The sequence below is a fragment of the Sebastes fasciatus genome, chromosome 14 (genome assembly GCF_043250625.1).
Source record: "Sebastes fasciatus isolate fSebFas1 chromosome 14, fSebFas1.pri, whole genome shotgun sequence".
In the NCBI taxonomy this organism is placed as follows: domain Eukaryota; kingdom Metazoa; phylum Chordata; class Actinopteri; order Perciformes; family Sebastidae; genus Sebastes; species Sebastes fasciatus.
The window spans coordinates 8,931,754-8,959,485 of record NC_133808.1 but is presented as its reverse complement, the minus strand read 5'-3'; the positions used below and the strand labels follow the sequence as shown (position 1 = coordinate 8,959,485).

At 40.3% G+C, this 27,732-nt stretch overlaps 1 protein-coding gene and 2 long non-coding RNA genes across 3 annotated transcripts in view; 1 reads left to right on the top strand and 2 right to left on the bottom strand.

Moving 5' to 3' along the window:
* The window catches only part of LOC141782345 (uncharacterized), a 221,876-nt gene that overhangs the window by 4,970 nt on the left and 189,174 nt on the right, over positions 1 to 27,732 (top strand). The gene's annotated exons all lie outside the window — the stretch shown is intronic.
* Positions 1,882 to 17,330, bottom strand: LOC141782174 (uncharacterized). Its single transcript, XR_012597071.1, has 2 exons — positions 17,200 to 17,330; positions 1,882 to 2,658 (listed from the first exon to the last, which is right to left on the bottom strand). It is a non-coding gene; the product is annotated as an uncharacterized LOC141782174 (long non-coding RNA).
* On the bottom strand, positions 21,771 to 25,308 carry gdf3 (growth differentiation factor 3). Its single transcript, XM_074658578.1, has 2 exons — positions 24,878 to 25,308; positions 21,771 to 22,867 (listed from the first exon to the last, which is right to left on the bottom strand). Exons 1-2 carry the CDS (start codon positions 25,194 to 25,196, stop codon positions 22,014 to 22,016), a joined length of 1,173 nt encoding a protein of 390 aa, XP_074514679.1. The 5' UTR covers positions 25,197 to 25,308; the 3' UTR covers positions 21,771 to 22,013.

Here is a 27,732-nt window from a genome sequence, read left to right as displayed (position 1 = left end):
GGTGAAGACTAAGGTTAGGATTAGTTTAAGATGTCACTAATGGTCCTCAGAAGTATAGAAGCACAAACAGGTGTGAAGAAACACCGTCTATGTTGAGTCTTAACCTGCCAATAAGCTGCATCAGGATCAGGTCTCTGCTGCCCTCCCTTACACCTATCTCTATACTCTCCTTGTCTCCTCTCTCCTCTCCTCTCCTCTCCTCTCCTCTCCTCTCCTCTTTTCTCATTTCCTGTCCTCTTTCATCCTTGTTTCCTCTCTTTTTTATTCTCACTTCTTCTCAACTGTATTTCTCATTCCCTCTCCTTTTTCTCCTTCTCTCCTCTCCAATAAATGTTTTCTCTCCTGTTTTTTCTTCACTCTTCTCTTCACTTCCTATCTCTCCTTTCCTTAACTTGTGTCCCTTCATTGCTTCCTACCCTCTCCTCTCTTCTTCTTGTTTGTCAATTTCCTATACCCTTTTTGCCCAATTTCTCCTCTCTCCTCTATATTTACCCTTTTTTCTCTCATTTTCTCCTGGTTTCCTCTCCTCTCCCCTCCTCTCCTCTCCCCTCCTCTCCTCTCCTCTCAGCAGGATTATTGATAGCCTCCTATTCTCTGTGGCCGGGCCGACAGGAAACAGAGACCCCTGCAAAGAGTGAAACAGCATCACAACCCCTCAGGCAGGTGACCAGGTGAGTGACTCTCTCTCTCTCTCTCTCTCTCTCTCTCTCTCTCTCTCTCTCTCTCTCTCTCTCTCTCTCTCTCTCTCTCTCTCTGTGTGTGTGTGTGTGTGTGTGTGATGGGATTTGTGCCCAGGTTGGAGTTATAGTGATTGCGCTGACTGAAGCAAAAAGGGAAAGGGGGGAAAAAGAGGGAAAGGAGGAAAAGAATTCATTTTATCCAGTAGGATGAGAGGTTTGTGTGTGTGTGTGTGTGTGTGTGTGTGTGTGTGTGTGTGTGTGTGCGTGTGTGTGTGTAGTAACAGTGGACTCCTGCTACCTCCAGCCCCACAGGCCTCTCAGAATAAATGGATTTTCTTTTTCTATTCTAGGACGCACTGGACCTTATTTCCTTCTCATTCTCCTCTCTCTTTCAATCTCTGTCTCCATCTCTGTTCTCCCCGAGCTACAAGAACATGCTCACAGATGTTTTAACCCTCACTCCGAGCTCTATTATCTCACAGAGTACCATTAATAGACTTTAATTTAATTTAATAGTACTTTATTACAGTAGACTATAAAAAGGAGCTGAACTAATGAAAGCCAGGCAAATATCCAACTCGTACAACGGGGTTAGAACGCACCGAAAGGATAAGAGGGGCAAACAAAATGATAGTAATGGTAAAATAATCAGAAGCATCAACGTTGCTATGGTTACCAACAGATTAATATATGTAAGGAACTGCTGTTTGTTTCTCGTTTCCTAACGTCGGTCAACGTTGGTTTCTTTTAAAGATATACTATGTAACTTTTCCGCATTAAAATGTCTTAAAACGATAACCGAGTTGTGTACTTACATCATCCAAAATGTTACCAACAATTTTCAAACCAAGAGAAATCCATAATTTGAATCAAGGTAACGGTCCATTTCATTTGGTCGCCTGTCACTAGCGGCATAGTATTGGGACATTATTGGAGCAAAACTGGCTCCAAGAGCTAGAAATACAGACGTCATCAGTTACGACTCAGCAGGCCTCTCAATCAGCCGTCTATTTACATGTGTCTTTTGCTATACTTCTGCCGTTGCAGAGATCTGCAGCTGCGTTTGGCGATTGTCTGCACGCACTGTGCCTCAGTAGCAATACAGCCTCCATAACACCTGTCAACTGACTATTACTAGTAGTTTAGGTAGCAAGCTAACTGGCTTATCTGCTAAAAACAGTACAGGTATAAGAATATACAGTTTGGTAGGCCATTGCAGTCTTTATTCTGCCGGGGAAGAACTTTTTAACACAGAATACTCTGGACTATACAGCGCCCGCCCCCTCAGACGTCAACAGTGATCGACACAAATTATTATAATTTTTCATTAAAGCACAACAACAAATTAATCAAACAAAACATCCTACAGTTTTAATTCTCAACCAAAAGAAAAACATAAATGCACAAAAGGCCCAGTCACCTCTTCAAATGGAAAGTGTTTTTCGAGCATATCAAAGTCCACAAGGTTGCTTACATTAGCCCAACAGGATTCGCTTTGCTGTGTTTTGTGTTCATTACTGGTTTCTACTCTTTGTTCTTGTAGGAATGAAGTCCCCACAACTGATCACAGCGTAAGTCACTACCTGCCTCTAGCTTTTTATTTGAATTAATTTTGGATATTGCAGCTTTAAGTAGTGCTCTTTCTTGTTTCCATAATGCTTCTCTATTAAAAGTACTTTTCCGGTAACACAAAGCTGCTGAGCTGATGTTTCTGTAAGCTCTCTCATTTAGCATTCACACTGTTTCTCATTAGATAGAAAATCCTGCCCTTGAATTTGACTTTTCATATTCTATAGGCGCTTAAGAGTCGTCCATCTGCTTCGGCTCTCGAGTCAGGAATCAAATCCACAGAGAGAGAGAGAGAGAGAGAGAGAGACAGAGACAGAGAGACGCTTGACATTGTCCAGAGAGGGTCCATCTCCGAGTGATCTCCATGGTGATAACTGCATTATGTCGCATTTTACAGTGGCGAGGAGAGCTGTGAATGGAGGAGGAAGAGATTCAGTTTCATCACAGCAAGCACACAAGCAAAGTAAAAAAGGCACATACCTGTATGTGAAATATGTCAAGGCAATTTTATTTTTATAGCCCAATATCACAAATAGCATACGACACATTCTGTCCTTTCGACCCAAAAAACTCTAATCCATTTGTGCCCGCAACTGAAATATAAAAAAAAAAAAAAATCTAAATTGGGTTTTTTTTATCATAATATATCTATCCTTTGGGCACATGGGACTACTGTTTTTGCAATAGACTCCATTATATTTTAGGAAAATACAGTAGTCCCATGTGCCCAAAGATGAGATATTGTAGCTGTATCTCAGAAACTACAAGGAGCACAATCAAGTATTTGGTATCTATGAACTCATAACAAGTTGAATATCAAAGATATGCACACATAGGCTTATGCAGTGTAAAAAAAAATCAATATGGAAAATATTTAATAAACGCAATGTTAGCGTTTTCCTAATTTTGTGTGATTTTTCATGCGATATAAAAATGTAAAAGTTATAGTGGATGTCCATGCCAAATTTCAAGACTAAGGCTGTCAGAGTTAATAACATGTTAACGGAAATTCCTTTTAACGCCACTAATTTCTCTAACACATTAACGCAACTTGTGATTTTTAATTAACCTCTTAAAAGGCCACTATTTGATCTTTCGGAGGTTGTAGCGGGCTCAGTTTTAAAGGTAGAGTGAAGATGCTGGCATCATATGAAATTAGAAAACCTAAGGAATCCATTGTCACACTAGCTTGTCGCAAAGAAAGCTAAATAACGCTCCAAACTTGCGCTAAATTTTGGAGGAAAAACAAGCATGGCCTTTTTCAAACGGGCCCCTTGACCTCTGACCTCAAGATATGTGAATGAAAATGGGTTCCATAGGTACCCACGAGTCTCCCCTTTACAGACATGACCCTGATTTATACCACTCTACAGAAAATGCTTGTTTCTTAAGTCCATCGGAGTCCCCTCAGTACCCCTCTTGCATTACTTTTGGACGGACCGTGGACAGCATGTCAATACGCTTGTTACATGCATAGTGTCCTTTCAAAATAATCTTCCGTTTTCACAGGAAGTTAGGTTTAGGCAACACAACCACTTAGGTAGGGTTGGGAAACGGCCGTGGTTGACGTTAACTTCATTGACTAGCAACTCACGTGACTCACGGGGCTGACTTAAGACTGACGTGACAAAATAAGTCAACGTTACTTTTAGTTTCACACGGGACACGAACAGCGGTCTCCTGGTTGAAAGTCTTGTGTTTGTTTGACCCATCCACCCTTCCGCCCGCCCTGAGCAGACTCTCATGCTATTAATACTACGTCACTTGCTCCGACCGTTGAATAACGCCGCAGGTGAGTTTACATTGGAGTTAGCTGGAAGCCCGGTTCGTCACATACTGTTGCTAAAGGGCGCCTCTGTGCCTCAGTTTGAGTTGGGAGTGACAACAGGTTGAGCAAATCTGTGTCCACTTGCATCTTACCACTGACTTTGCATGTAATTGCACCACCTCTAAGATGTGCTTCACAGTCAGTCTGAACATTACTTTTATTCTGGCCATGAGTTTCAATTTGTGTCTTACCTTTACTGTACATGCTGCTGTCTGAGTGTTGTTGCACACAGACTAAATTGGAGAAACTGACTTTCAATACGAGTACAACAAGATAAGTGATTTCAATCCACCAGCTCAGACAAAAGTGTTGAACCATTTGAATCTCAGTCGAGGGGAGACGTCTGATTAATTCCGCCCTCTCTGGTAGAAACTCTGCTGTTTCTCTGAAATGCTCCGGTTCTCCGTGGCATACGGCTTCACAGGTTTCACAAACAATCATGTTCAGTTTGATTGTTTGCTTTAAACCTGCCAGGAGTAGCAGATGGGCAGGGATAACTGATTTCAAGATAGACTGCTTGAACTTTCGTGTTGCCTTGGGAAAATTCAAGAGAAGTAACCGAGAAAATGTTTTCTACACGCTGTGCATGTGGATAAAGTGAGAGTCTCAGCGGTGTAAGTCCCACCAGTGCAGCCAGTGAAGTTAAATCATCAGTCAACATGCAACACAAGTGCAGAGTTACTGTGGGATATAATTCATGGTGACGGGTTGCATCCTGTTATCCGTGTCGGAGGAAGGAAAAACAAGGGAACAGGTGCAAACGATCCCTTTGTTTAGCAGTGTGGGCGCTGAATTTTACTTTCAAGAGAAGACACCATTGACAGGAAAGCGTGTAACGTGAAAATGCTTGTAGTCTTTCTCATGTCACAGTGTGTTGTACACACTCAATGATGCTGGCTGTCCTCTTTCAAAGTAAGTAGGAATAAAATGAACATCATAACTAGATAGGAAATGTTTTAGCAATTAGAATGCATTAAAATTGGGATCGTCGATCGATTAAAATATTTAATCGCAAATTAATCGCACAATTTGTATCTGTTCAAAATGTACTTTAAAGGGAGATCTGTCAAGTATTTAATATTCTTATCAACATGGGAGTTGGAAAATATGCTTGCTTTATGCAAATGTATGTATATATTTATTACTGGAAATCAATTAACAACACAAAACAATGACAAATATTGTCCAGAAACCCTCACAGGTACTGCATTCAGCATAAAAAATATGCTCAAATCATAACATGTCAAACTGCAGCCCAACAGACAACAACAGCTGTCAGTGTGTCAGTGTGCTGACTTGACTATGACTTGCCCCAAATTGCATGTGATTATCAGAAAGTGGGCATGTCTGTAAAGGGGAGACTCGTGGGTACCCATAGAACCCATTTTCATTCACATATCTGGAGGTCAGAGGTCAAGGGACCCCTTCGAAAATGGCCATGCCAGTTTTTCCTCGCCAAAATTAAGCCCACCTTTGGAGCATTATTTAGCCTCCTTGCAGACAAGCTAGAATGACATGTTTGCACAAATTTTGTAACAATGGATGCCTTAGGTTTTCTAGTTTTATATGATACCAGTATCTTCACTCTAGCTTTAAAACTGATCCCGCTACAACCTAAAAATTGCAAGTTGCGTTAATGCATTGAGGAAATTGGGGGCTTTAAAACTAATCCGTATTAATACGTTATTATCGCGTTAACTTTGACAGCCCTAATTAAAATGTAACTCCGCCACAACATGCAGGCCCATGAAGATAGAGTCAGGACAGTATCCCTCTTGGGTTAAGGACGCTACTGGTGGAACCTCTTTGGCTGAAGGTGGAGTTGAGGGATGCAAAACATTTTGGCATTGAAAGACTTAATGTGCGAAGATAAAGCTGCACTAATGAAACCAGCTCCCTTCCGCTCTACGGAGAAGTCTTTCAGCTCTTTGGTTTTGGTTTTATGGCACTTTATGGTTCAGTCTCAGCACTCTCATCAGCCTCATTCATATTAAGCTCTGATACACCCACTATACACTACCTACACAGCTCCAAACAGCAGACAGACCACAGTTGGTGACTATAGCTGGTGAACATAATGGAACAAGAGTGATATTTATCTCAGGAAGTGGTAGAGACCTAACCAGAGCTAAAAGGAAAGTGAATATTGGACTTACATTCACCTAGTGGACAGAAAAACAACTCTGAATGAATGCTAATGTTGCTCCGTGTTTAATTGCTAACACATTATTGACACACGCCGACGACCGTGACCACGCCTCGGTATTTGACGCCCTGGGAATGAGAACGGCCGGACTCATCCACCTCCCAACCACCATAAGCAGTCTTTCTCAGTTTTTATTTAACGTCACTAGCTCTGAGCGTAGCATATACACATGCGTTTACATTGCAGTCAGTACAGACTACATGGTGTGAAATGACATGCCAAAAGCAAGAACAGCGTTGTTATTGCACGCTAAATGTCTTAAAAATTGCCGTGTCACTCATACACCATTTGGTGAGACCCGGGCTGACTTATTAGTGGTGTAAGGTGACCTTTTTTGTGGCATTGTAAAACACACAATATCAGCAAAAATAAAGTAAATGTGAAAATCTCTTTTTGGTTAAACATATTCTGTAATTTCTGGCTCAAAATGACGAAATGATAGGCTTGTATAGTATTACTCCTGCCTTCTTCACTCACGGCACCAACATTTTCTGACGTTCCTTATTAATTATTTATTCTCAACTCTGTCAGAGAGTCAGGCTTACAATATGTAACACTCACATATAAAACTGTATCTTACAAGGTGGTGAAAGAATCATTTATATTGATGTGAGCACTTCTTCCACAGGAGAGCTTATTGAGTACTGGAAAGAGGAAATAAAGGACAACAGAACAGGTCACTAGTTCCTTGTGTTTCTGCCTAATTGGTCGTGTTTCTAAAACCAATTAAGTGGCTGGAAAGTCTTGTAATTGCTGCTGCACACACAGGAAAGACAGGTCACTGAGCTCTGGTCTTACTCTGTGTGTGAACACTGTACTGTTTCTGCTAATAGTAAGTGTATTTATTCGGGGTGTAAGAAAATACAGAAAATATTGCAATATTATGTTTTGTGATTCTGTATGGATTCTCAAAAACACTATTGATTTTTTGTGTGCTTTTTGCCTTTATTTGCTAAAAGGCAAAAAGCCAACAAATTTGACATGTAGCAAAGGGCCCCACTGTATTGATTTTTCATTAATAGTTTACATGCAAAGATGAACTCAGTCAATACTTTATTTCATTTGCAAAGAGATGCGCTCTCTCAGTATATGTGCCCTCTCAAAGTAGTGCTATGATGTTGGATGTTACAGGGACTGTGATAAATGCAAATGCAGATCTCGCTGATTCTGATAAAAATGAAAAAGTTAACTGTTTTTTACTCATATTTTATGTATATGGCAGTGTGTTCTTTATACTATGACAGTTTTCCTATTAATCGCAAAATAACACTTTGCTTACAGTATCACAATACATCGCAATATATTGAATCGTAAAGCCTTTTATCATGATACGTATCATATCGCCAGACCCTAGTATTTATGATTATTCTAGTATTAGAAGACTGGACAGTGCCCTGCATAAATGTGGTGTAGGGTGTTTCTGTAAATCAGCTTTGTCAATATTCCCTGGGGAAATAAAAAGGTTAAAAAAAAAACTCCTCTTCCTCAGAGAGTGGACAGGTGATCATCGCCTGCTGTCATTTTTCACCGACCTACAAACCAGACGCACCTCGGGCCTTGTGACAGCCGTTTTTTTTTTTCAGAGTCAATTTTCTTTCTCTGAGGAGAAATTAATCACTTCTTGGTGTGTACACCTATGTGTGTGTGTTTGTGTGTGTGTGTGTGTGTGTGTGTGTGTGTGTGAATTCATAATATCCTGTGTGCTTTCATAACACGTGTGTGTGTATGCATGCAAATGTGTGTGCATGTGTGTGTGTGTGTGTGTGTGTGTGTGTGTGTGTGTGTGTGTGTGTGTGTGTGTGTGTGCGTGTTGGATGAGTTAATATTCAGGTTGAGGAACGAATGCTAATTTAATCAATATGCTGTAAATCCGACTGGGTGCTTACTCATGCTGGTCTGAGAGTCCCAGCGGGAGGGAAAAAAGCGTGTTCACGAGCACATACACACACATACACACACACGCACACTCACACACACACACTGCTACCAGATCTATATATAGGTCTTCCAGTCATCTATATCTGTTGTCTCTCTGGTTCAGGTTGTTGCTGCGTCGTGTGAAGATGTGAAAAGGTTCTCCCTTCCATCACCTCAGACTCAGACAGACTGAAGCCTCATCCAGACAGGATTTATTTCTCCGATTTATACGCTGATCACTTACTTTAATCCTGTCCGGAGCAAATGTGTGTGATTTATGTGTGATTATTCCAGCAGTGATTAGTCCAAAACATGTAAAATACTGTATAAATTTTAGCTAAGTACCAACAGTGAATTTGCATGTTTTCCCCCATTTACTAAAAATCACTACATACATATACTGCAGCTAATCACCATTTTGTTAAACATGCTGTTATGTTTTAGACTTTGTATGGCAGCCATTGTTTTCCATTCATTAACATACAGTATACAAAATCACGCAGTACACTCATAAACCTGACTGAGTAGTGTAATCCATTATATTTGTCCTGCATTCTTTGTTTGCAAAAGTTGAATTTTCATTGTTATCCTTGAAGGCTTCATGATCACTGTGATGACACAACCCAGATATCGGAAGAATGGAAACCTATGGCTGCTGGGAATCATCCACAAATTATGAAAAGTAGTAATTTTATGTAGCTGGCTATGTTGCATAAGTGACATAGCACGTGACGTTACGTTACTTAAAATAAGTTATCGTTGAATTTTGGTTTCACACAGGCCACAAACACCAGTCTCCTGGGTGAAAGTCCTGTGTTTTTGGACCCAGCCATCCACCCCGAACTCCTCCCTGCCTTTATCACTCTTTATACTTAACGTGTTCTCATCCCTACTCGTCATATAGCCTACTGACGCTTTGTCAGAACCCTCTGAGTCACTTTTCAGTTTTTAGAATAGGCAAAAATATCCCATTTATACTGCATTAAAAAAACTGCATGTTTGTTGCCTCAAACTGCATGTGATTATCATAAAGTGGGCATATCTGTAAAGGGGAGACTCGTGGGTACCCATAGAACCCATTTTCATTCACATATCTTGAGGTCAGAGGTCAAGGGACCCCTTTGAAAATCGCCATGCCAATTTTTCCTTGCCAAAATTAAGTATATTTCATAGCGTTATATTTAGCATTCTTCCCGACAAGCTAGCATGACATGGTTGGTACCAAAACTCAGCCCGCAACAGTCCGTACAGAGTACTATACAGAAAAGAATAAATAGTATACAGTCACAGTATGACTTTTCGTTTTGATGAGCAAAAATAGCCGCTTCCTTTACTGATTCGCAAAAATTAATTCAAAGCAAAAGGAGATCGACTGAGCCGATTCATCCTCCAGCAATTATATAAATGGAGGTCAAGACGGACTTCACACTTCCTGTCACGGAGCTGTCTCGCTAAACAGAAACCATTCTTCATAAAAATTGCAAAAGGACGCATTAACCTGAAGAGGGTCACTGACCTGTGTCTGACTATCTGACAGTTATTAAATGCTCGTTAAAATCATATTTGTGTAAGAATTAATGTGAATGTGTTGAGCTGCATCAGCGTGAAGCAGCAGCTCAGCCGTATGGTTTGTAATTAAATTCTCCAACTGCCGCGGCCCCTCCCACTGCAAACACACGCACATTCACACCTGGACACACACTCACAGATGCAGGCTGTAGGGTCAGGGGTAATGGTGTCACCTCCGTCTGTGTGTGTGTCCAGGTGGGGCGTTAAAGTGTGTGTTGGTGGAACCTGCTGTCACCTCATTACAGGACACCGCCGGCTACAACTCACGCTGACATCCAGGGGCCGTATTCACAGAGTATTTTATGTTACCACCAGGAGCTCTTCTAAATGGCACCAAAAAGTTCTGAGCTAAGAGTTTTTCCTCTTAAGTCCCATTCACAATTCACTGCTGGGAGCAACTTTTATGAGGAATGGAGAAAACTATTAAAGAGAGTGCAATAAAAAAAAACGTTTTTCTATGTTCTCATCCCTCTACTGTCTCAAATGTGTCAAAAAAGCATTTTTTAGTATTTAAAGGTCTAATATGTCATAAGAATTAACTAAAAAACAATGTATGGACTGACACAAAAATAATCCCTCTCAATCATCATTTATGTTCCACTAGAAGTGTGTGGTGGTGTCAGATTCTGCAGAGATCCTGCAGCCCTCTGCCTGTATTTTCTCTTTCCTTATTATTTTGCTTTACTCGGGACGCTTCTGTGCTGCAAACAGTCTTTGGGTCCCACGTGGGGGTGTAACCCCCGGCCGATAACAGCGCACAGGGTGTGCAGACCGTTCAGGACGCCAAATACAGCCACTTTGTCACGTCCCTCGGCTTCTGATACGTCTCACAAGCCCCCCCTTTACTCTGTTAGATACAAAGCGGCCGTATTTCACGGATGAGAACGGGGTTGTGTTATGTGCATGTGTTCCAGTGATCCCCCTGTTCCTCTCTGTGCTGTGAGTGCAGCTATGATCTGTGTGTGTCTGTAATTTGACGAGAGCAAGCCCCCAGGAAGAGCGCCGGTCGTTGATGCCAATTTTCGTAGTGGCCACACGGTGAGACTACAACTTCCGTGTCCGTCACGTGATGCCATTGGGCCAAAAAATACTTTTTCCCATAGAAAAGAGACGTTTGTAACTCAGCGGATAATTTTTTTGAGGTGAATCAACTTCCCAGTATGAACACTCTAATATCCCTTATTTAAATCATTAGGTCCTAAAAGTTGTAAAATGCGCTAATAGCTGAATCCAGAGTTATTTTCCTTCTTCCGTTCATGTGAATGAGACCCAGACCGAGGCTGGAGCGAGGCCTGGGAGGCAGAGTTAGCAAGCTGTGACGACAGTGGCTGTGACCCCGTGACCGAGCCATGTGACCGAGCGGACGCTGCGCCAGCTCTATGGGCCCAATGGATGCTGAAGATCGCCAGAAGATCCAAGTACTTTTCCACTCGGAAGTTGAGCCATTCATTCAAAATCCGTCAACTCGGCACTTTCCTGCAAGGTTGTGCGGAGTTAGTTATGTGTTTTAGAACGTAACCGCCGGGAAACAATCAGAAAATAACGTTTTATTTCTCCGATTTGCTGCTATGTTATCACTAACGCCACTCCCTCTCTTCAGTCACTCTGTAGCTCGCTCAACCATCACTGCTCTCTCTCTCCCTCTCGGCTCGTTGAGCTGTGGAAGTGTGGCCAACTTTGCAGTGTGTTTATAAAACAGGAACCGACAGTGGTTACATATTATATCTTTAAATATCGAAGCCTCTGCTTTCACTTCCTGTAGAAAGTTCAAATATGACTCATCCTGCACTCATTGGCACATAAATTCTTTATACAATCAAATGTGGTAAACCTAACCCCTTACATGTTTAAAACTACACTTGATATTGTTAGTTTTGGGGGCGTAGTAGTAAGCAGAGTGATATAATTGGTTTGTTTTTGGATTAAATGTCATCACAGGTCCACTCAGTTCCCATAACCCAAGAACCGACCCAGACCTGATAATTTATATTGTCAGGAACTGGCTCACAGCTCAGACAAAGGAGGACGAAGAACACGCATGAGGTTTGAAACCAAAGTGAAAATAATTTAGTAAAGTAAACAATTTACATGGGCGGAAAAACCCACAAAGCAAACCAAACAAGGCTGACCATGTGGAAAAGACTTTTAAAGACTTCCCAGAAGAGCAACCCAGGTGAACCTCCTCTCGCTGACGACCTCCAATCAGGTAGGGAAGCAGTTGGGGTCGTCAATATTCAGTCTAATTGGGTCAGATTGGATTCAGTCTGATTATGTGTGCAGGAAAAATGCCATGTATTGCTGCTCTTTTCAACTGCAGCCCTGTTATTGATTATTATGCATGCTGCCAGATCCCTTTCAGATCAAGTTTCTGTGTTTTTAAAACATCAGTGTATGCATGTCAGGTTTGGGTAGATTTGCCATGGGCCCCATTCGGATCGGAAATTTTAGACTCAGAAGGACCCTTTGTGCGTTTCCTAAAGTGTTGTGGACGCACAGCAGATTGCCCACTCACACCAGAAAGTCAAATTCATTCATGTTTCCTCGCAAAATAAACTGGAAGCTTAGTGACATAGTGACTTCTGTTATTCAGCTAATATGATATCTGTCTCCATTTTATACCCCCCGGTTCTCTCATGGCCCTCAAAGGTCGCCACTGTCAAGACAGTTTGAATTGTTAGTGGCGCAAATTAGTATCTTAATGTTCACCAAAGTTGAATTCTACACTGAAGCAGTGTGTGAATGTGCTTCCATCAAAAACTGATCATGGTTCCATTGAATTTCATTGGTGTTGCTGTTATGAATTTTTTTTAGCTGAAAACAACTGCCTAAAGGCCTTTACGCACCGGGGTCGTGACGAATAACCGATACGAAAATGCGAAATACTCACCTGTGAATATTATATGTTTAGGGCTTTTATTGTGAAAGGTAAGAACAGAAGACCTGGACCTGCTCTGCACAGCCTTTGTCATGGTTGAAAGATGTAATAAAGTTTGCTGTCTTGGTTCGGACTATGAAGCCTCCATGTTGTTGATTTTAAAAATATAGGCGCAACTAAACCCGTTCCACACGTGATTGGTTGATGCCTTTTTTCACTTTCACTTTTTTCACCATGTAATATTCGCAGTAGTATTCATGACAAAAACAACAGCTTAAATATATATATATATATATATATACCTCCTGTGTGTAAAGGTCTTTATGCTACAGGGAAAAAAAGGTTGATGAGAGTGATGAGACTGAACCAAACAGTCAATGTGTCATAAAAGAGTTCAAGTGACACCTTTTACATTACTCATAGTCATTTGATTCTCATCCAGCCCTGTCGGGACTTTCGCGGCACAGTGATCTACTACGTCTGGTTTAGTGTACTGTTGATTGTACATACATGTTCCGACATGCAAACATGTGTATGTGTGTGTGACCGAAAGTGTAGGTTAGCATGTTAATGACACAGAGGCTTGTGTTACTAGGCAGGATACACAGTGATTCCATTATCATTGATTAGGTGACAGAGTGTGTGCCAAATGCATGTTGGTGTGACACACGCTGTAAACGGATTAGAAATATGGGAGCCAAGAAGTGTGTGTGTGTGTGTGTGTGTGTGTGTGTGTGTGTGTGTGTGTGTGTGTGTGTGTGTGTGTGTGTGTGGTGACAGAACATTAGTCAGAGTGCTTGTCCTATCAGACGGGGTATTACTGCGCTCACTATGGAGGTCAATGGAACGATGAGTCTGTGTTTGAAAGAGCATAAGTGCCTCGCTGTCATCTTTGCCACTCATATGATCATCTACTCACATTAAAGGTGCTGTAACATCTAATGGAAGCTGTAAGCTAGCTACAACAACACTGACACACCATATTCTACATTGGGATTTGACAAACGTTAGTGTTAACACTCATGCATTAGGTATTCAATTCATTTTTCCAACACTTGGGCGTATCTTATAGCCTCCAATGATTTTACCTCCTGCCATTAGCAAAACATCAACACATAAAAAAAACATGCCAAACATGAAGTCACATTCACCCAACAGTGTTTAGCTCTCATCATAAGGTTTCGATTCTCCGAACTTTGTATTGTCGTTACGGAATGAAGAATTAATTTGCACTAGGATACCATGTTTCCTTCATGCTTGTTGCCTGCAAACCCACAATAACAGATTTTATTTGCCACTTGGAGGCAGCAGGAACAAAGCTGTGTGCACAACACTGTTAATTTATAAGTTGATATGTCATGGAGCAGAATTGGCATTCATTTGGAGTTGTGTTTAAGGCCATTGTGTGCATGTAAGTGCAAAGAGTATGCTGTTCAACTGTTTACTAAGGTTGAGCTTATGATATGGTTCCTGCAATACAAGCATAACAACAGAAAATAAATTAAATATACAACCAATACTGTGGTAACGCATATTAATTATGCTGTCAATGAACTTAGCAGTCATTATAGGCAGGACACTTTGAGTAATTACTAACAGAATATCAAGATATGATTCCTTTCAGTATAAATAAACAATGTACTTCAATGTTGTTTTTAATGTCACAAAGAAATGTAATAAATCTAAGGGTTCCATAAGCTAACAAGAAAGCTACAGCCAAAGCTAGCATGCCATACCACTCGACTCAAAGTGAGGCTGCTACAGTGCCTGCAGCACAGCTAAGGACCCAGAGAAGACCCAACAACACTATAGGCATCCCTAATTATGCCTAACTGGGGAATTTAGTACATTCACTCTCCTTTTAGCTCTGTTTTTGGTCTCCACCAACTCCTGAAGGAAATATCTACCTCTTTAGCCACTAAATGCTCCACTATGTTCACCAGCTAGTTGCTAGATGTGTCTGTTAGCCATTCAGTACTGGGCAGGTATTGTATAGATGGGTTTTTTCATTGAAAACAACTGGCTGAGTGACAAGAACGTAATGAGAGCGGTGAGAGTGAACCAAAACAGTGAAGTTACGGGCCAGCAAACCAAAACAATTAGCAGAATTAGCAGTTCTACAAAGCTGAGTGGATCACTAGATGCAACACCTTTCACATACAAGTTTTCATGTTGTTAATATCAAAATATTTATTACAGTAGCTTTAAGTCTTGACTGATTTTCTTTTTTTTTTTTTTTTTTTTAAATATGCTATAGCAAAAAATTGTAAACACACTCATAACATGTAGATGCCATATGATGTAAAATAAAATTAATATTTAATTCAGTTATCTTTGGTCTGTATGTCACATGTTCATTTGTGACTATATTGAAATATTAAGAGAGCATGTTTGTATAGAAAATATAGTTTTATTAAAGGCCAAATCTGTATATTTATATTTCTCCATAAACATTTCAGGCATAATTGACATAACTGAAGAGTTTGAGGCTTAGAATGAAAATCAGCATTTTATCATCTGTTTTAATTTGAAAATGTGTGTTTGCATTCCTGGTATAAATAAATCTCTGTAGGCCTACAGCATCAGCAAACATTCATTTTGATGTTTATAGGTAAGTATTTGAAAACCTTTCAATCAATTTGGTAATGAAGGCAGGTTGATTGTTGTGTTCTGATTTTTTGATGATGTGGCGGCACATTGGTCATTAGAACAAATATGAGGTTTGACCGTGTTTTGAATATTTTATTGACACACTTTTTAATAAAATGATAAAAACTACGCCCACACACACACATACACATACACACAAACTCCTACACACACACATCCAGTCCTCACTAAAAGATTCAGTACTAATGGGCTCTGCAGTGGTCAGCTCAGCAACTACCCACTGCTAACCAGCTACCTCATGCTGAGAGTATTCACACACACACCCACACACCCACACACACACGCACACACACACACACACACACACACACACACACAACCAATGGATACAAAGACAGCTACAGCAGCCAGTCAGCTCTAGACTTTGAGCTGAAGCCACATTGCTCCCTGCTGGTTGATAGAAGAACATTACCAGGCAGTGTCAGAAGTCTTTAGATCCTTAGTAACTGTACTCATTGTTTCAGTGTTAAATGATGTGGTAACCCAGAAGCAGTATAATGTGGAGGTGGAGATGAATCTAACTGCTTCTTTCTACTGTTTGGTATTTCAAAATCAATTAATAATAACATTTCTAAGCTCATTCAATATTTACTAACTCTTTATTCCTTTTTATTTATATTTATTATTAAATCATCTTTATCTGTGAAGTAAAAATATAGCTCTTAGACTAATGTATTTGAGTAAAAAGTGTAATATTCTCCTCTGAAATGTTGTGTAAGTACAAAGTTGCATAGATCAATTTTAAGTGCAGTGCTTCAGTAAATGTGGTTACTTTCCACCATTGTTTTCTGTTTTCTTGATTTCCTTTCCTTATTTTTTATATGATTGCTTTATTAAAGCAGCAGTGGGTAGAATTGGAGCAAATATGATTAAAAAAATGTATTCTTTTAAAACGGTCACTATATCTTGACAGTAGTGCATGAGACAGCTAATCTGAAAAAAAGCATGTGCCTCTGTGTCCTCCGGTGCTCCTAATGGCATCTGCAAGATTTCACAGACCGGAGGAAAACAACCAATCAGAGCCGAGCAGGATATTGACTCATATTTGATCAGCGCTGCCTAGTTTGACCGTTTTTGAAAGTTCGCGAGTGATTGACAGCTGCCTATGTTGAATGAACAGCCAATAGGAATGCTCTCTCTCTGAAATGACCTGTGATTGGCCAAAGTCTCCCGTCACGGGCTAGATTTTCTAAGCCTGAAAACAGAGCCATGAGGAGGTGCAGAAGTCTAGTTATCTCTCAGAACACTTGAATTACAATATGCTGAAAGGTTATTATGGAGCCCAATGATGCCCAAAACATTCTGCCTACTGAAGCTTTAAATGTCATGCCTTCCATCATAGAGTTTTGCTTACAAGCTCTTGGAAAATAAAGGAAGTTATTTAATGAAGCCAGTTTCCTGGTCTTATGGGGAGACAGAGCAGCAGCAGATGAAAAATAAACTGTGTAATCACAAATTAGCAGAAGTTACACGCTCAAAAGTATAGTAAAGTATCTCCATTTTTTTACCCAAACAACCATGGCAACTGGAGGAGTAAGAAGCTCCACTACATGGCCAACTGTATGAAGACAATTAAACATGTATTATTATTGAACATCCCCAAACCATTAGACCACCTCCAGATAGCCATTAATCTGCTGCTATATCAGCCTCCAGTCTTCTGGTTCAGGCTTTCCACCAGATTTGCTCCCATTCAGCCACAAGAGCATTAGTGAGGTCCAACACTGATGTTGGGTGATAAAGTCTGGCCCACAGTCAACGTTCTAGTTCATCACGAAGGTGTCGGATGAGGTCAAGATCAAGCCTTCAAACTGTTGCCATAAAGTTGGAGGAACACTGATGTCTAAAATATCATTGCATGCTTTAGCATTACGATTTCCCTTACCTTGAAGACAGAAATACCGACGGACGGAAGAAGCCACATCCAGTCAGGATGGCTGAGTCACACCGGCTCCATCTTGACTGGTATTGATTATTCATTTCTCATTGACTGTGCACATGTGGGAGAGTGAAACTGCAGAGGAAGGAAGAGAGAAAGGAAGCTATTATCCACTGTGTCCAATAACATCCCAACTCTGGTCATGACGCCAGTCGATTGAAGCACAGATTTAACAAAAGTGTCTGTTTATGTATCCATTTGTATTATTTGTGGTCAACAGGAATGAACAGTACACGTTTTAGCAAAGTGGAAATGTTACATTTAGTCAGTAATCCTCGCCTAATCACCTAATTCCAAAAAACAACCAGCTGTTAGCTCAGTGAGCTGCAAATAACAAGTCAGTAGCCTGCCTGTTAGATCACAATTTGATCACACTTGAATTACATTTGCAAAGATATGCGCCCTCTCAGTGTATGTGTCCTCTCAAAGTATAGTGCTATGATGTTGGTTGTTATAGGGACTGTGATAAATGCAAATGAAGAACTGTTCTGATTGCATAAAAAAACTTTTTTTACTCAGATTTTATGGTGGTGTGTTCTCTATACTATGACATTTTTCCTAAAATTAGATTTACAAAAACGCAATATATATCGCCTTGCTTACAGTATCGCAATATATTGCAATATATTGAATCGTAACCCCTGTATACGTATCATATCGCCAGATTCTTGCCAATACACAGCCCTAGAGATGATATCATATACACATTTAACACAATCAGTTACATTTATATCAACTCACAAAAAAAGCAACTAAAATATGATTTTACATTTTATTACTGAGCTCTACTAGAGGTTTAATTGAAAGACAATCTATTATTTTTAATAAAAACAATAAATATAAAGTGGGAATTTTAAAATAAAAGTGCATCTTAATGATGATGTTATGTATCAATATTCGGTGATGATGATCGAAAGTAGTGCTATGATGTTGGATGTTACAGGGACTGTGATAAATGCAAATGAAGAACTGTTCTGATTGCATAAAAAAAATACACTTTTTTATCCAGATTTTATGCATATGACGTCTTTATACGATTATAAAAATATAAAAATTAGATTTAAAAAATTGCAATATATCGTCTCGCTTACAGTATCGGAATATATCGCAACGTATTGAATCGTATCATGATATGTATCGTATCGCCAGATTCTTGCCAATACACAGCCCTACTGGGGACCATGATTATTTGTCCCAGATCTCATGGGAATCCATCCAACAGTTGGACCGTGGAACCACGCTGCTAGCATGTCTAAAACAGACTTGAACCCTTGGTCCAAGACCCAGGGACAAAAGGTTCAACTCTTGTATCTTATCTTCTGAGAGCGTTGAAGGAGCTCAGAGTGTCCCCAGGCTACACCACTGATGTAAAGCTTAAAGATAATTTGACTCTGTGACTCGTCTGAAACCAAGTGTAAATTCATTTGGGAGGAGAGAGAGAGAGAGAGAGAGAGAGAGTGTTTTGGTTTTAGAGACAGTAAGAAAACACTTCTGTGAGTCTGACTGGTAGAGATAGAGTGTGTATTGTGGGCCCCAGAGGGTAAAGTGGAAATTACTTTTGTCTTTGACAGCAAAGTACTGTTGCCTGAGGCTTCTTCCTTTTCTTGTCTATCTCTGTGTTGCTCCACTCTCTCTATCTCTTTCTCTCTCTTTCTCGACTCTTTCATTCATCTTCCGTTTCAGTTCAGTTATGTTGCACATCAGAGGATAATAAGAGGGCGATTAAGAACTGGCAGTGCAATAAACAGGAATGAATGCAAAAAAAACAAAAATCCTAATGGTGGAGAAAATACTTAACTGCTTTCAGTGGCCAGTGCAGGACAACTGGTTGTACTGGCCAGCACCCAGTTTTAAAAACACACCACATTGGTTTTCCTCGTTAAATGAAGAATTAAAAATGCAATCAAAATAATAATGTGAGTCGTTTACACGACTATATTTCAGTGTGATGTTGTTATATGTCACATAGAAGTTGTGTATATCATCTGAAAGCTGGGAATCTGAATATCAATTTGAGATGCAGCTCAGCACTGTGTGTCAAGTTGTTATTGGCAATCTACCTAGGAAAGCCATCCATCCTCTGAATGCCCCAGGTCTCTAGTTTGTGGTTGTAGTTTATAGTTAAGTTTCATGAGGCTGTGATTATCCTAGAGGTCACAATGAGGTCAGGTTTAAAAAAAAAAAAATGGTCTCACTACAATGAAATGGCTACTACAGGGATTAACATCATCACACATGAATACAATTGGGCTCATTGGATCCACAAGAGTCTCAGCTTTACAGTCGTACTCAATTTATGTTATTTCAAGACTGTTTAGGGACCCCAGTATGCAGAAATATTCAAATACACCATTTTAGAATAGGCGAAAAAATACATTTATACTGCATGAAAAAACTGCCTGGTTTTTGCCTAAAGCTGCATGTGAATCATCATAAAGTGGGCATGTCTGTAAAGGGGAGACTCGTGGGTACCCATAGAACCCATTTTCAGTAACATATCTTGTGGTCAGAGGTCAAGGGGACACCTGTGAAAATCGCCATGCCAGTTTTTCCTCGCCAAAATTTAGCGTAACTTCGTAGCCTTATTTAGCGATCTTCCCAACAAGCTAGTAAGACATGGTTGGTACCAATGGATTTAAGTAGTTTAATTTTTCTAGCTTGAAAACTCGCAACAACAACAACAACAACAACAACAAAAAAAGCCCACAACAACCTCTGAAAGACAGAATAGCAGCCCGGGTTGTTAAGTTTTTTAAATTCAAACAATATACAAAAACATGCTTAAAGGCGCCACTTTTACACGTGAAGGTCCGTTTACTGGGCATGGTTAGTCTTACTGACCCTGTTGGTTGCAACATGGGAAATGGGATCCAGTGTTTTTTGGCATTTGACCCATACTAGGGACTAAATGTCAGAGTATCACAGCCTCTGCTACACTTTTGACTGTTCTTTATATCTGTCTCTTGAAACTTGAAACTTGAGGTGAAAATCAAAAGTTTAATAATGTTGTTTTAGAGTGTTTCAAAAATGATGTCATACTGTGGGAACGAGAGAAAGAGTCTGGGAAACTTTAAAAGAGTAACATTACCATAACCCATTGGGAACGTTAGGGGGACATAGTGGGAGCCAAAAAGCTTCTCACTGGGTCTCTTCCTCTCTCCTCCTTCACACCCTAAACTCTCTCGCTCTCTCCCTCACTAATTACTACAACCTGTCAGCCTCTCCCGGTTGCTGTGGCGACCGGCCGTCACCACGGCAACCCCAGTGGTCTGTCTGGCTCGGTGAGGGAGGCGGTGGGGGTGGTGTTATCAGGCAGCGAGGTTAGATAAGAGAGTTAATTTCTCCTTTAGTAGATAAAAGAGTCGCTGGTCTGGTGTCAGTGATACATTGAAAGCACAGGAAAACTAACATGTGAGACTTACTGAACTTTTGCTGGTGTGAATATTTTATATTTAATACTCAACAATCCACAATAGGCAGTGACTATCACATTACCAAGGAAAATATGCTTGCATGAGGAATGAAGGCCTACCAAGGACTCTGTTTTTCTATCATAAAGTAAATACTATAAAACTGTTTTTTTAAATGAACATTTGTTTTCCAAGGCTACAATTACAATTTGAATAGTTGATTTATCAATACCATACCATTTGTTCCACAGATTTGGTGCTAAATTTAACCATTTTTTACCAATCGAGAATTGATCAAAATTATCGATAATCTCTCCAAAATACCACACTAAGATACCAAGACCTTCAGGAACACCATAGAAAAAGCCATGCTGTGATTTGGTATCACAAACTTTTGACATTTGGAGATTTGGCGATTGGATTTGAAGGATGATACTCTTTCAATGGAGTCTCCTCCTGAGGTATGAATGCCAACATTATCTGAGATCTGGGAGCGAGCTTTGGAAAAGATTATGAATTTGTTTTTTTTAGCATTAAGAACCAATTTTAAAAAATTGATATTACCATTTATTGCCATTTTTGTTAACTTTTTACCACTAGACCATGGGGAAATGTTGAATCATACACTTCCAGGGACTTTTACTTTGGAAAATATCTAAATTGATACAGTAAAAATGTTTGATTTTCAGCATGTATGTATTCAGAGATGTCCTGAACTCAAATACTGAATATCAGTCATATAAAAGAATATATATATAGTGACAGCTGTCTTGAACACACGTTCCCGCAATACGATAACATTTCCTGTCCATGACAGAGTTAGCATGCAGCTTTAGCTGTGATGTCTAGAGCTGCTTTTCCTGCAATGTGTGAAACCCAAAGTGTTTCCATACTTTACTGCAAGTCTAGCGTTTACCATGAGAACGTGTTGGGCGACGAGCATCTCTCTTGAAAGTCAGCACAAACCACGTAAAGATTTCTTCCTCGCTCAACAACTGCATTGCTGCTCAAAAGCAGTGTGCTCAGAGACACTGCATTATTTCCCACAAGCCTTTGAGGGGCCCCTAGGAGAGGATAACCCGGGTCATTTGATTTTCAAAGTGTGGATTAAGAAAAAAGTTATTGCAATTTTTATTAACATCAGCCATCATATTAAAAGATACGTCTACATTTCTGTTAGAACAAACAAATACAAATGTTAAATTCTTTAAAATCATTGACTGCAAAGAACTCTGTACACTGAAATCTGACAAACAAAACGGCATTAAATCGCATTGAGACTCTTAACAAAGCAGCTTAAGAAAAAGAAGAACTGGTGGATATTTGAAAATTCTGAAAAGTCCACCGAGCTCACCGACACCCGCACTCATCCACCACCATCTCCTGGTAATGCCGAAGCACCACGTTGTCGTTGTTGTCGTAGTAGAGCATGGAGATTGGGGAGAGGCGGATGGGGACGCAGCAGGGTTGTGGCGTGCCGTGCGGGTCCAGCGAGTGCACCAGGGTCTGCAGGATGGCGTGGTTGGTGCCGTTAAGACTCTCGCTGAGCGGGAACGGGCACTCGCCGTGGCAGTAGTTGGCCATGTAGCCCTGCGGGGCAATGATCCAGTCCTGCCAGCCCACATCCTTGAAGTCGATGTAGAGGCGGCGGGCCTTGCACACGTTGCTGGGCGTCACGGGGAGGTGGACGGCGCTCCTTCTCTGTCTGGAGCGGCACTGGTGGGGGTTGAGGGACACGGCCACCAGCGAGGCCTGGACCAGCGGCAGGGTGAATGCTGGTTCCAATGGGAGGGAGTTCCCGGGGTGAAAGGGGAGAAACTCTTTCGGATCTGCGCTGAGAGGCAGCAGCTCTAAAAGCAAACCGTAGTTGCGTCCCGGTTTGCGCCAGTTTTCTGCCAACGAGGTCATGTCCATGGTGATGGAGGTGGGTTCTGACCGCAGCTGGACCGACTGAGACAGCAGGAGTCTGCGGTTGGCCTTGGGATTGGCTCCCCTCAGCGTGGCTCGAATCACCTTATACAGAGACACGCTGAGGGCCCGGGGCTCCAGCAGGAGGTCTGCAGATGTGAAGGGCTTCCAGTGGAACTTGATTTCCAGCTGAGCCAGAGACAGCAGCTCCACAGGCTGCAGGACAGACATGTTGAAGAAAAGCTGCTTCTCCAGACAGGCCTGACAGCTGCTGCTCCAGCCAGACACCAGCCTGCCTGCAACACATCAGCATTTTAACAGCAGAGGGTTTATTTAGTTTTTTTTTTATCTAAGAATGATAACCTAAATCACAGAGAAGAAGAATTTGTCATGACCAATTGCTTCTCTCTCAAAACACACACTGTGGTTGTACTTACTCTGCATTTTTAGCAGTACTACTGAAGCACATGTGCAGTATATGATTTGGCGCAAGCACCCTTAAAATAATCTTTTGTTGGCGATTTTGAAAGAAGCATGTGTTCTGACTGATTGCTCTGCCATGTTAACTGAATAACACTCAAGATTTTCCAGAGTAAAAGTCCCTGGAAGTGTACGATTCAACTTCTTCCCATGGTCTGGTGTTAAAAAAAAGTTAACACAATAAATTGTAATATCGAGTCGCAATACTTGTAGAATCGCAGTACATACCGAATTGGCACCCAAGCATATGAGGGGTGGATATAACTAAAATGAATTGATAAAAATGGAGGTGATGAAAATACATACGAATTGAAAAATGGAGACATAAAAATGGATGTGAAATGAATGATTTGATCAATTTAAAGCTGATTTGACTAGAAAAGTCATGAAAGGATGAGCCATGTTTCATCATTTACACCATCTTGCATTCATCATTCACAACACGAAGTTGACATTTAACAGTTAAGGAAAGTGGCCTCAAAGGGTGGGAGTAACAAAATAACTTTTTCTCTTCTTTTTTTTTTACAACATAACATCACAAGTTTGTATATTAGACTACATCCAATAGACCAAAGATATTATTCAATTTAGATTAAAGTTGCACACATAGGCCTACTAGTTAAAAGTTGAATAACTAGTAGGCCTATGTGTGCAACTTTAACCTAAATTGAATAATATGTTTGGTCTACTGGATGTAGTCTAATATACAAACTTGTGATTTTATGCCACTTCCCTTAAATGATAAATGGCAACTTTGTGTTGTGAATGATGAATGTGAGATGGGTAAAATGTTGAAACGTGGCTCTGGTATCATCCCATCATGACTGTTTTAGTCAAATCAGCTTTCCACTAATCAAACCAATTGATAATTTATCACTCCATTTTTCAAATTGTATGCATTTTCATTACCTCCATTATTATCAGTTCATTTTTGTTACTTCCACCCCTCATAGAAGTATCGGGATAGTATCGAACCGGGAGACAAGCATATCACCCCAGCCCTAGTAAATAATAGTGTGTATTCACACTCTTATTTATTTTATTTTTTTAGCCACTATAGGGGCAGTTACACATTTTACAGTTAAAATCTTATGAATATTAAAACAAAATTGATAAAACAATCCAAAAGAAATTTACTTCCTAAAACTTTTATAATTTATTCAAACAAATCAAGATCATGGTAGTATTTGCATTATGGCAGACTGCAAATATCGTATCGTTGTCCAAATAATTGATATATCATATCGAGATGAAACTGGTTATTCACACCCCTAATTGTAAGCTCTACAATGGGTGACTTTATCTGTCCTTAATAAACGAATTACCTGTTATTTAACAATGAAGTGTGCATATTTTAAGAGCTGTATCTTAAAAGCATAAATAATAATAATAATAAAAAAAGTTAATAAAAAAGTTTAAGGCCAAGAAGTAGACTAAGGGAAAGACAGGGAATATTTACAGTATTGTTATTGTTGTTATTATATACATCTTGTCCTAATTGTTTTGTTATCACTATTATGTAGTCATATTATGTCTTTATATTAATCTTGTCTCTAGGTGGAGGCTTCAGATAAGACCAGTGGGTTTTTTTTGCCTCTTCCTGCACTGTATATTATTCATTTATTTGTGTGTTATGTTGTATAGTCTTAAATTGTGCAAAACAAATAAACAAATAAACAAATAAACAGGCTTTAGCCTTTGATTTGTCTCCATCTATGATCTGGTCATGCAGAAGCAACTATGACAACTTGAAGAATAGCTGCTCATGCAGCATATTGGGCCTTTATACCACTGACCAGCATCATGCGCTACATATGATGACCCACCTTGGTCTTGCACGTATCGGATGATGTTGCCGCGGACTCCGTACTCAGACACCGTGCAGGGCTCGCTCTCCTCCCGGGCCTGGAGGCTCTCTGACCTCCGGAACATCCTCCAGAGGGCGGAGGGGACGTGACGCCGGGTCTGGCGGCTCCCAGCCAGCCGAGGAGGAGGAGGAGGCCGCCCGGAGAGCACCAGAGAGCTGAGGAAGAGCTGCTCCACCTGGCTCCTCTTCATCTCCTCCACATGGGAGAGAGCACACACACCGAGGAGGAAACACACCGCTAACACCAGGAGCACCGGGAGAGTCACGTTGGGCCTCATGTTGGATTGTGTAGCAGACACTGAGCTCTCTGCTGCTGGCCTCCTCACCTGTAACCATCAGCCCTCTGAGGGAGGGACGTTTGTTTTAACCTGCAGAACCTCCCGCTGTGCAGCTGCGTGATTATGGTAATGAGAAGCGGGCAGACAGGCCGGAGATAAGGTGAGGAGGGGGGGAGATAAACTGATCTCAGGTCAAAAGGTCCTGATCCCTGCAACTACGCACAGCATGCCACTTTAACATTGTTGAATAATGTTTTTGTGAACACTTATTGTGTTGTATCCCAAAGTTTCTCTTCCATTCACCGGGATAGATAGATAGATAGATAGATAGATAGATAGATAGATAGATAGATAGACTTTATTGATCCCAAATTGGGAAATTATTGCATTCCTTGCCAACATTGAGACCTAAAAAATAGAGAGGATTTCAAATCCAAATTGATTTTCAGAGATTTAGTTTCCTCCATTCTGGTGACTTTTAAAGAATGAAAATAACAAAATAATAAATAATAAATAATAAAGTACACTGCAACAGAACTTTTTAATGTTAAATAGGCCTACTTTTAATTTTACTTTTAATTCTCAGGGAAGAAAACGGAATAATTCGCCCCTCTGGCGTGAAATTTGTGTGAATCTCTGGCATAAACTAATATTAATATTCATCACTTTTCATTAATTCATTCATTTTTTTGCCCCTGCTTGAGTATTTCTCTCTCTCAATCTCTCAGTCACTGAAGGCCCTTTCAGACACAACGTGACTACGGCACCGCTGCACTCTGAAACCCGTTATTTCCAATGGCTTGTGCCAGGCCACGACTGCTTTGCTATGATTCGCTGCCCGACGACCTATCCTAACCTTAACTATTCAAGTTCAGTGCCTAACCTTAAACATCTCACGAGAGTTTCCCCAACTTGCGGTTTACCTTCTAGATACTACCCTTTTCCAGACTTGGACCCCTGGGTGGTAATGTACCGTCCAACACAATAGGGGGCACTATAGCCTACACTTACTGCCTTGCAGTTGTATGCCTCAAACAACCAGTCAAGTGGAAGTTTACATCCATGTCTGTCTTAAAATGTCATCACTTCATCATTTTATCCTGTTAGACATTTGTGTAAAATTGTCATAATCAGCATATGAATTCTTGAGTTATGGCCAAAAACGTGTTTTGTGAGGTCACAGTGACCATTGATCGCCAAAATCGAATCAGTTCATCCTCGAGTCCAAGAGGACGTTTGTGCCAAATCTGAAGAAGTTGCTTGAGGCGTTTCAGAGATATCATGAGAATGGGACGGACGTGAGGTCACAGTGACCTTTGACCACCAGAATCTAATGGAGTTAAGATTGAACCAGACTTTATGCTTGTGGCACTGTCGAACCAAAATGAAAACACTGTGGTAATTAACTAAATTAAATATCCCTTTAATAATAACAGTCATACTGTTTAAAGGTAGCTGCTGTAAGTGAAGCCCGCCCTTAATGTTTAAACTGTATCTAAAATTGGTACATTTTATTCACAAGCGAATTACATTAATAATGTGCATTTCCCAAATGTCTCACAGAACAGAAATTTAAATATTGAAATTTTGGCTAACAGACTAGACTGGTGAATGTTGAGAGCATTCTGTTAAGAGTTAGCTGATAAATAGAGATAAATTGCCATCTAAAGAGGATAAACCTTTGATTTGTGGAACATTTTGTACATCTGGCGCCACCTTCAGGCCAAACTTTGTTGTTTTTTTGCCTTGTAGTATAGAATAGCAGTTCTTTTTCTCAATTTTTTCATCCTGCCAATATTTTGTAAAAATAATCATTACATCCTCACCACCAGCATGGCTATAGACGTTATGTTTTATTGTATGTGAGGAGAAAGCATTATTTGTTTGTTTCAGTCCCAAAGTTATGCTTAATTACTTAATGAAACAGATCTTTTTAAGTGCATCAAAAATATATGTAAAATAAATTTCCTGTTACCATTCCTTCATAGATTTTTTTAATTATTATTATTATTATAAGAGGTGTGTGCATTTTGACTTATTGAAGTGTTGCCTACAGAGGCCTACGCGTTCTGAAGTGTTTACAACCTGTCCAATGTGTTCACCTTCTTACTTCCCTGATCTCTGATGATTTCTCACACCTCATGGATATATGGGGATGCTTTCATCTGTATATTGAGCATGTTTTTTTGTTTAATTCACAACCTTAAGCACGTGTTTACTGCAACTGAACAGTGACAAAGCGTCAGTATATGGCGAGTTGGGATGAGACAAGTTGCAATAGAGAGGCGAAGTCCCGCCCCTTCCGGCAGACCACCATGGTACCTTATTTCGGAAAAAATATGTATGGTAGTTAACACTGAGGGTTTCACACAAAACTAAATGATGCTACGACAAACTGGGACTTTCTTGACTTGCGTAGAAAAAGTCTGAAGAACTCTTAGCTATGCACTTTTAGCACCATTTAGGCTTGTAGCGGTAAGAATAAGATAGTTCCTTGAAATACCCTGCAAGATGAAGATATCCACCCAGTCATCAT

Bases quoted from the DNA above. Each gene is read 5' to 3' on its own strand.
- gdf3 (XM_074658578.1), bottom strand. From the start codon at position 25,196: ATGAGGCCCAACGTGACTCTCCCGGTGCTCCTGGTGTTAGCGGTGTGT. The intron at 22,868-24,877 runs GTGGGTCATCAT...GATGTGTTGCAG, and splicing joins CCGATACGTGCAAGACCAAG to GCAGGCTGGTGTCTGGCTGG.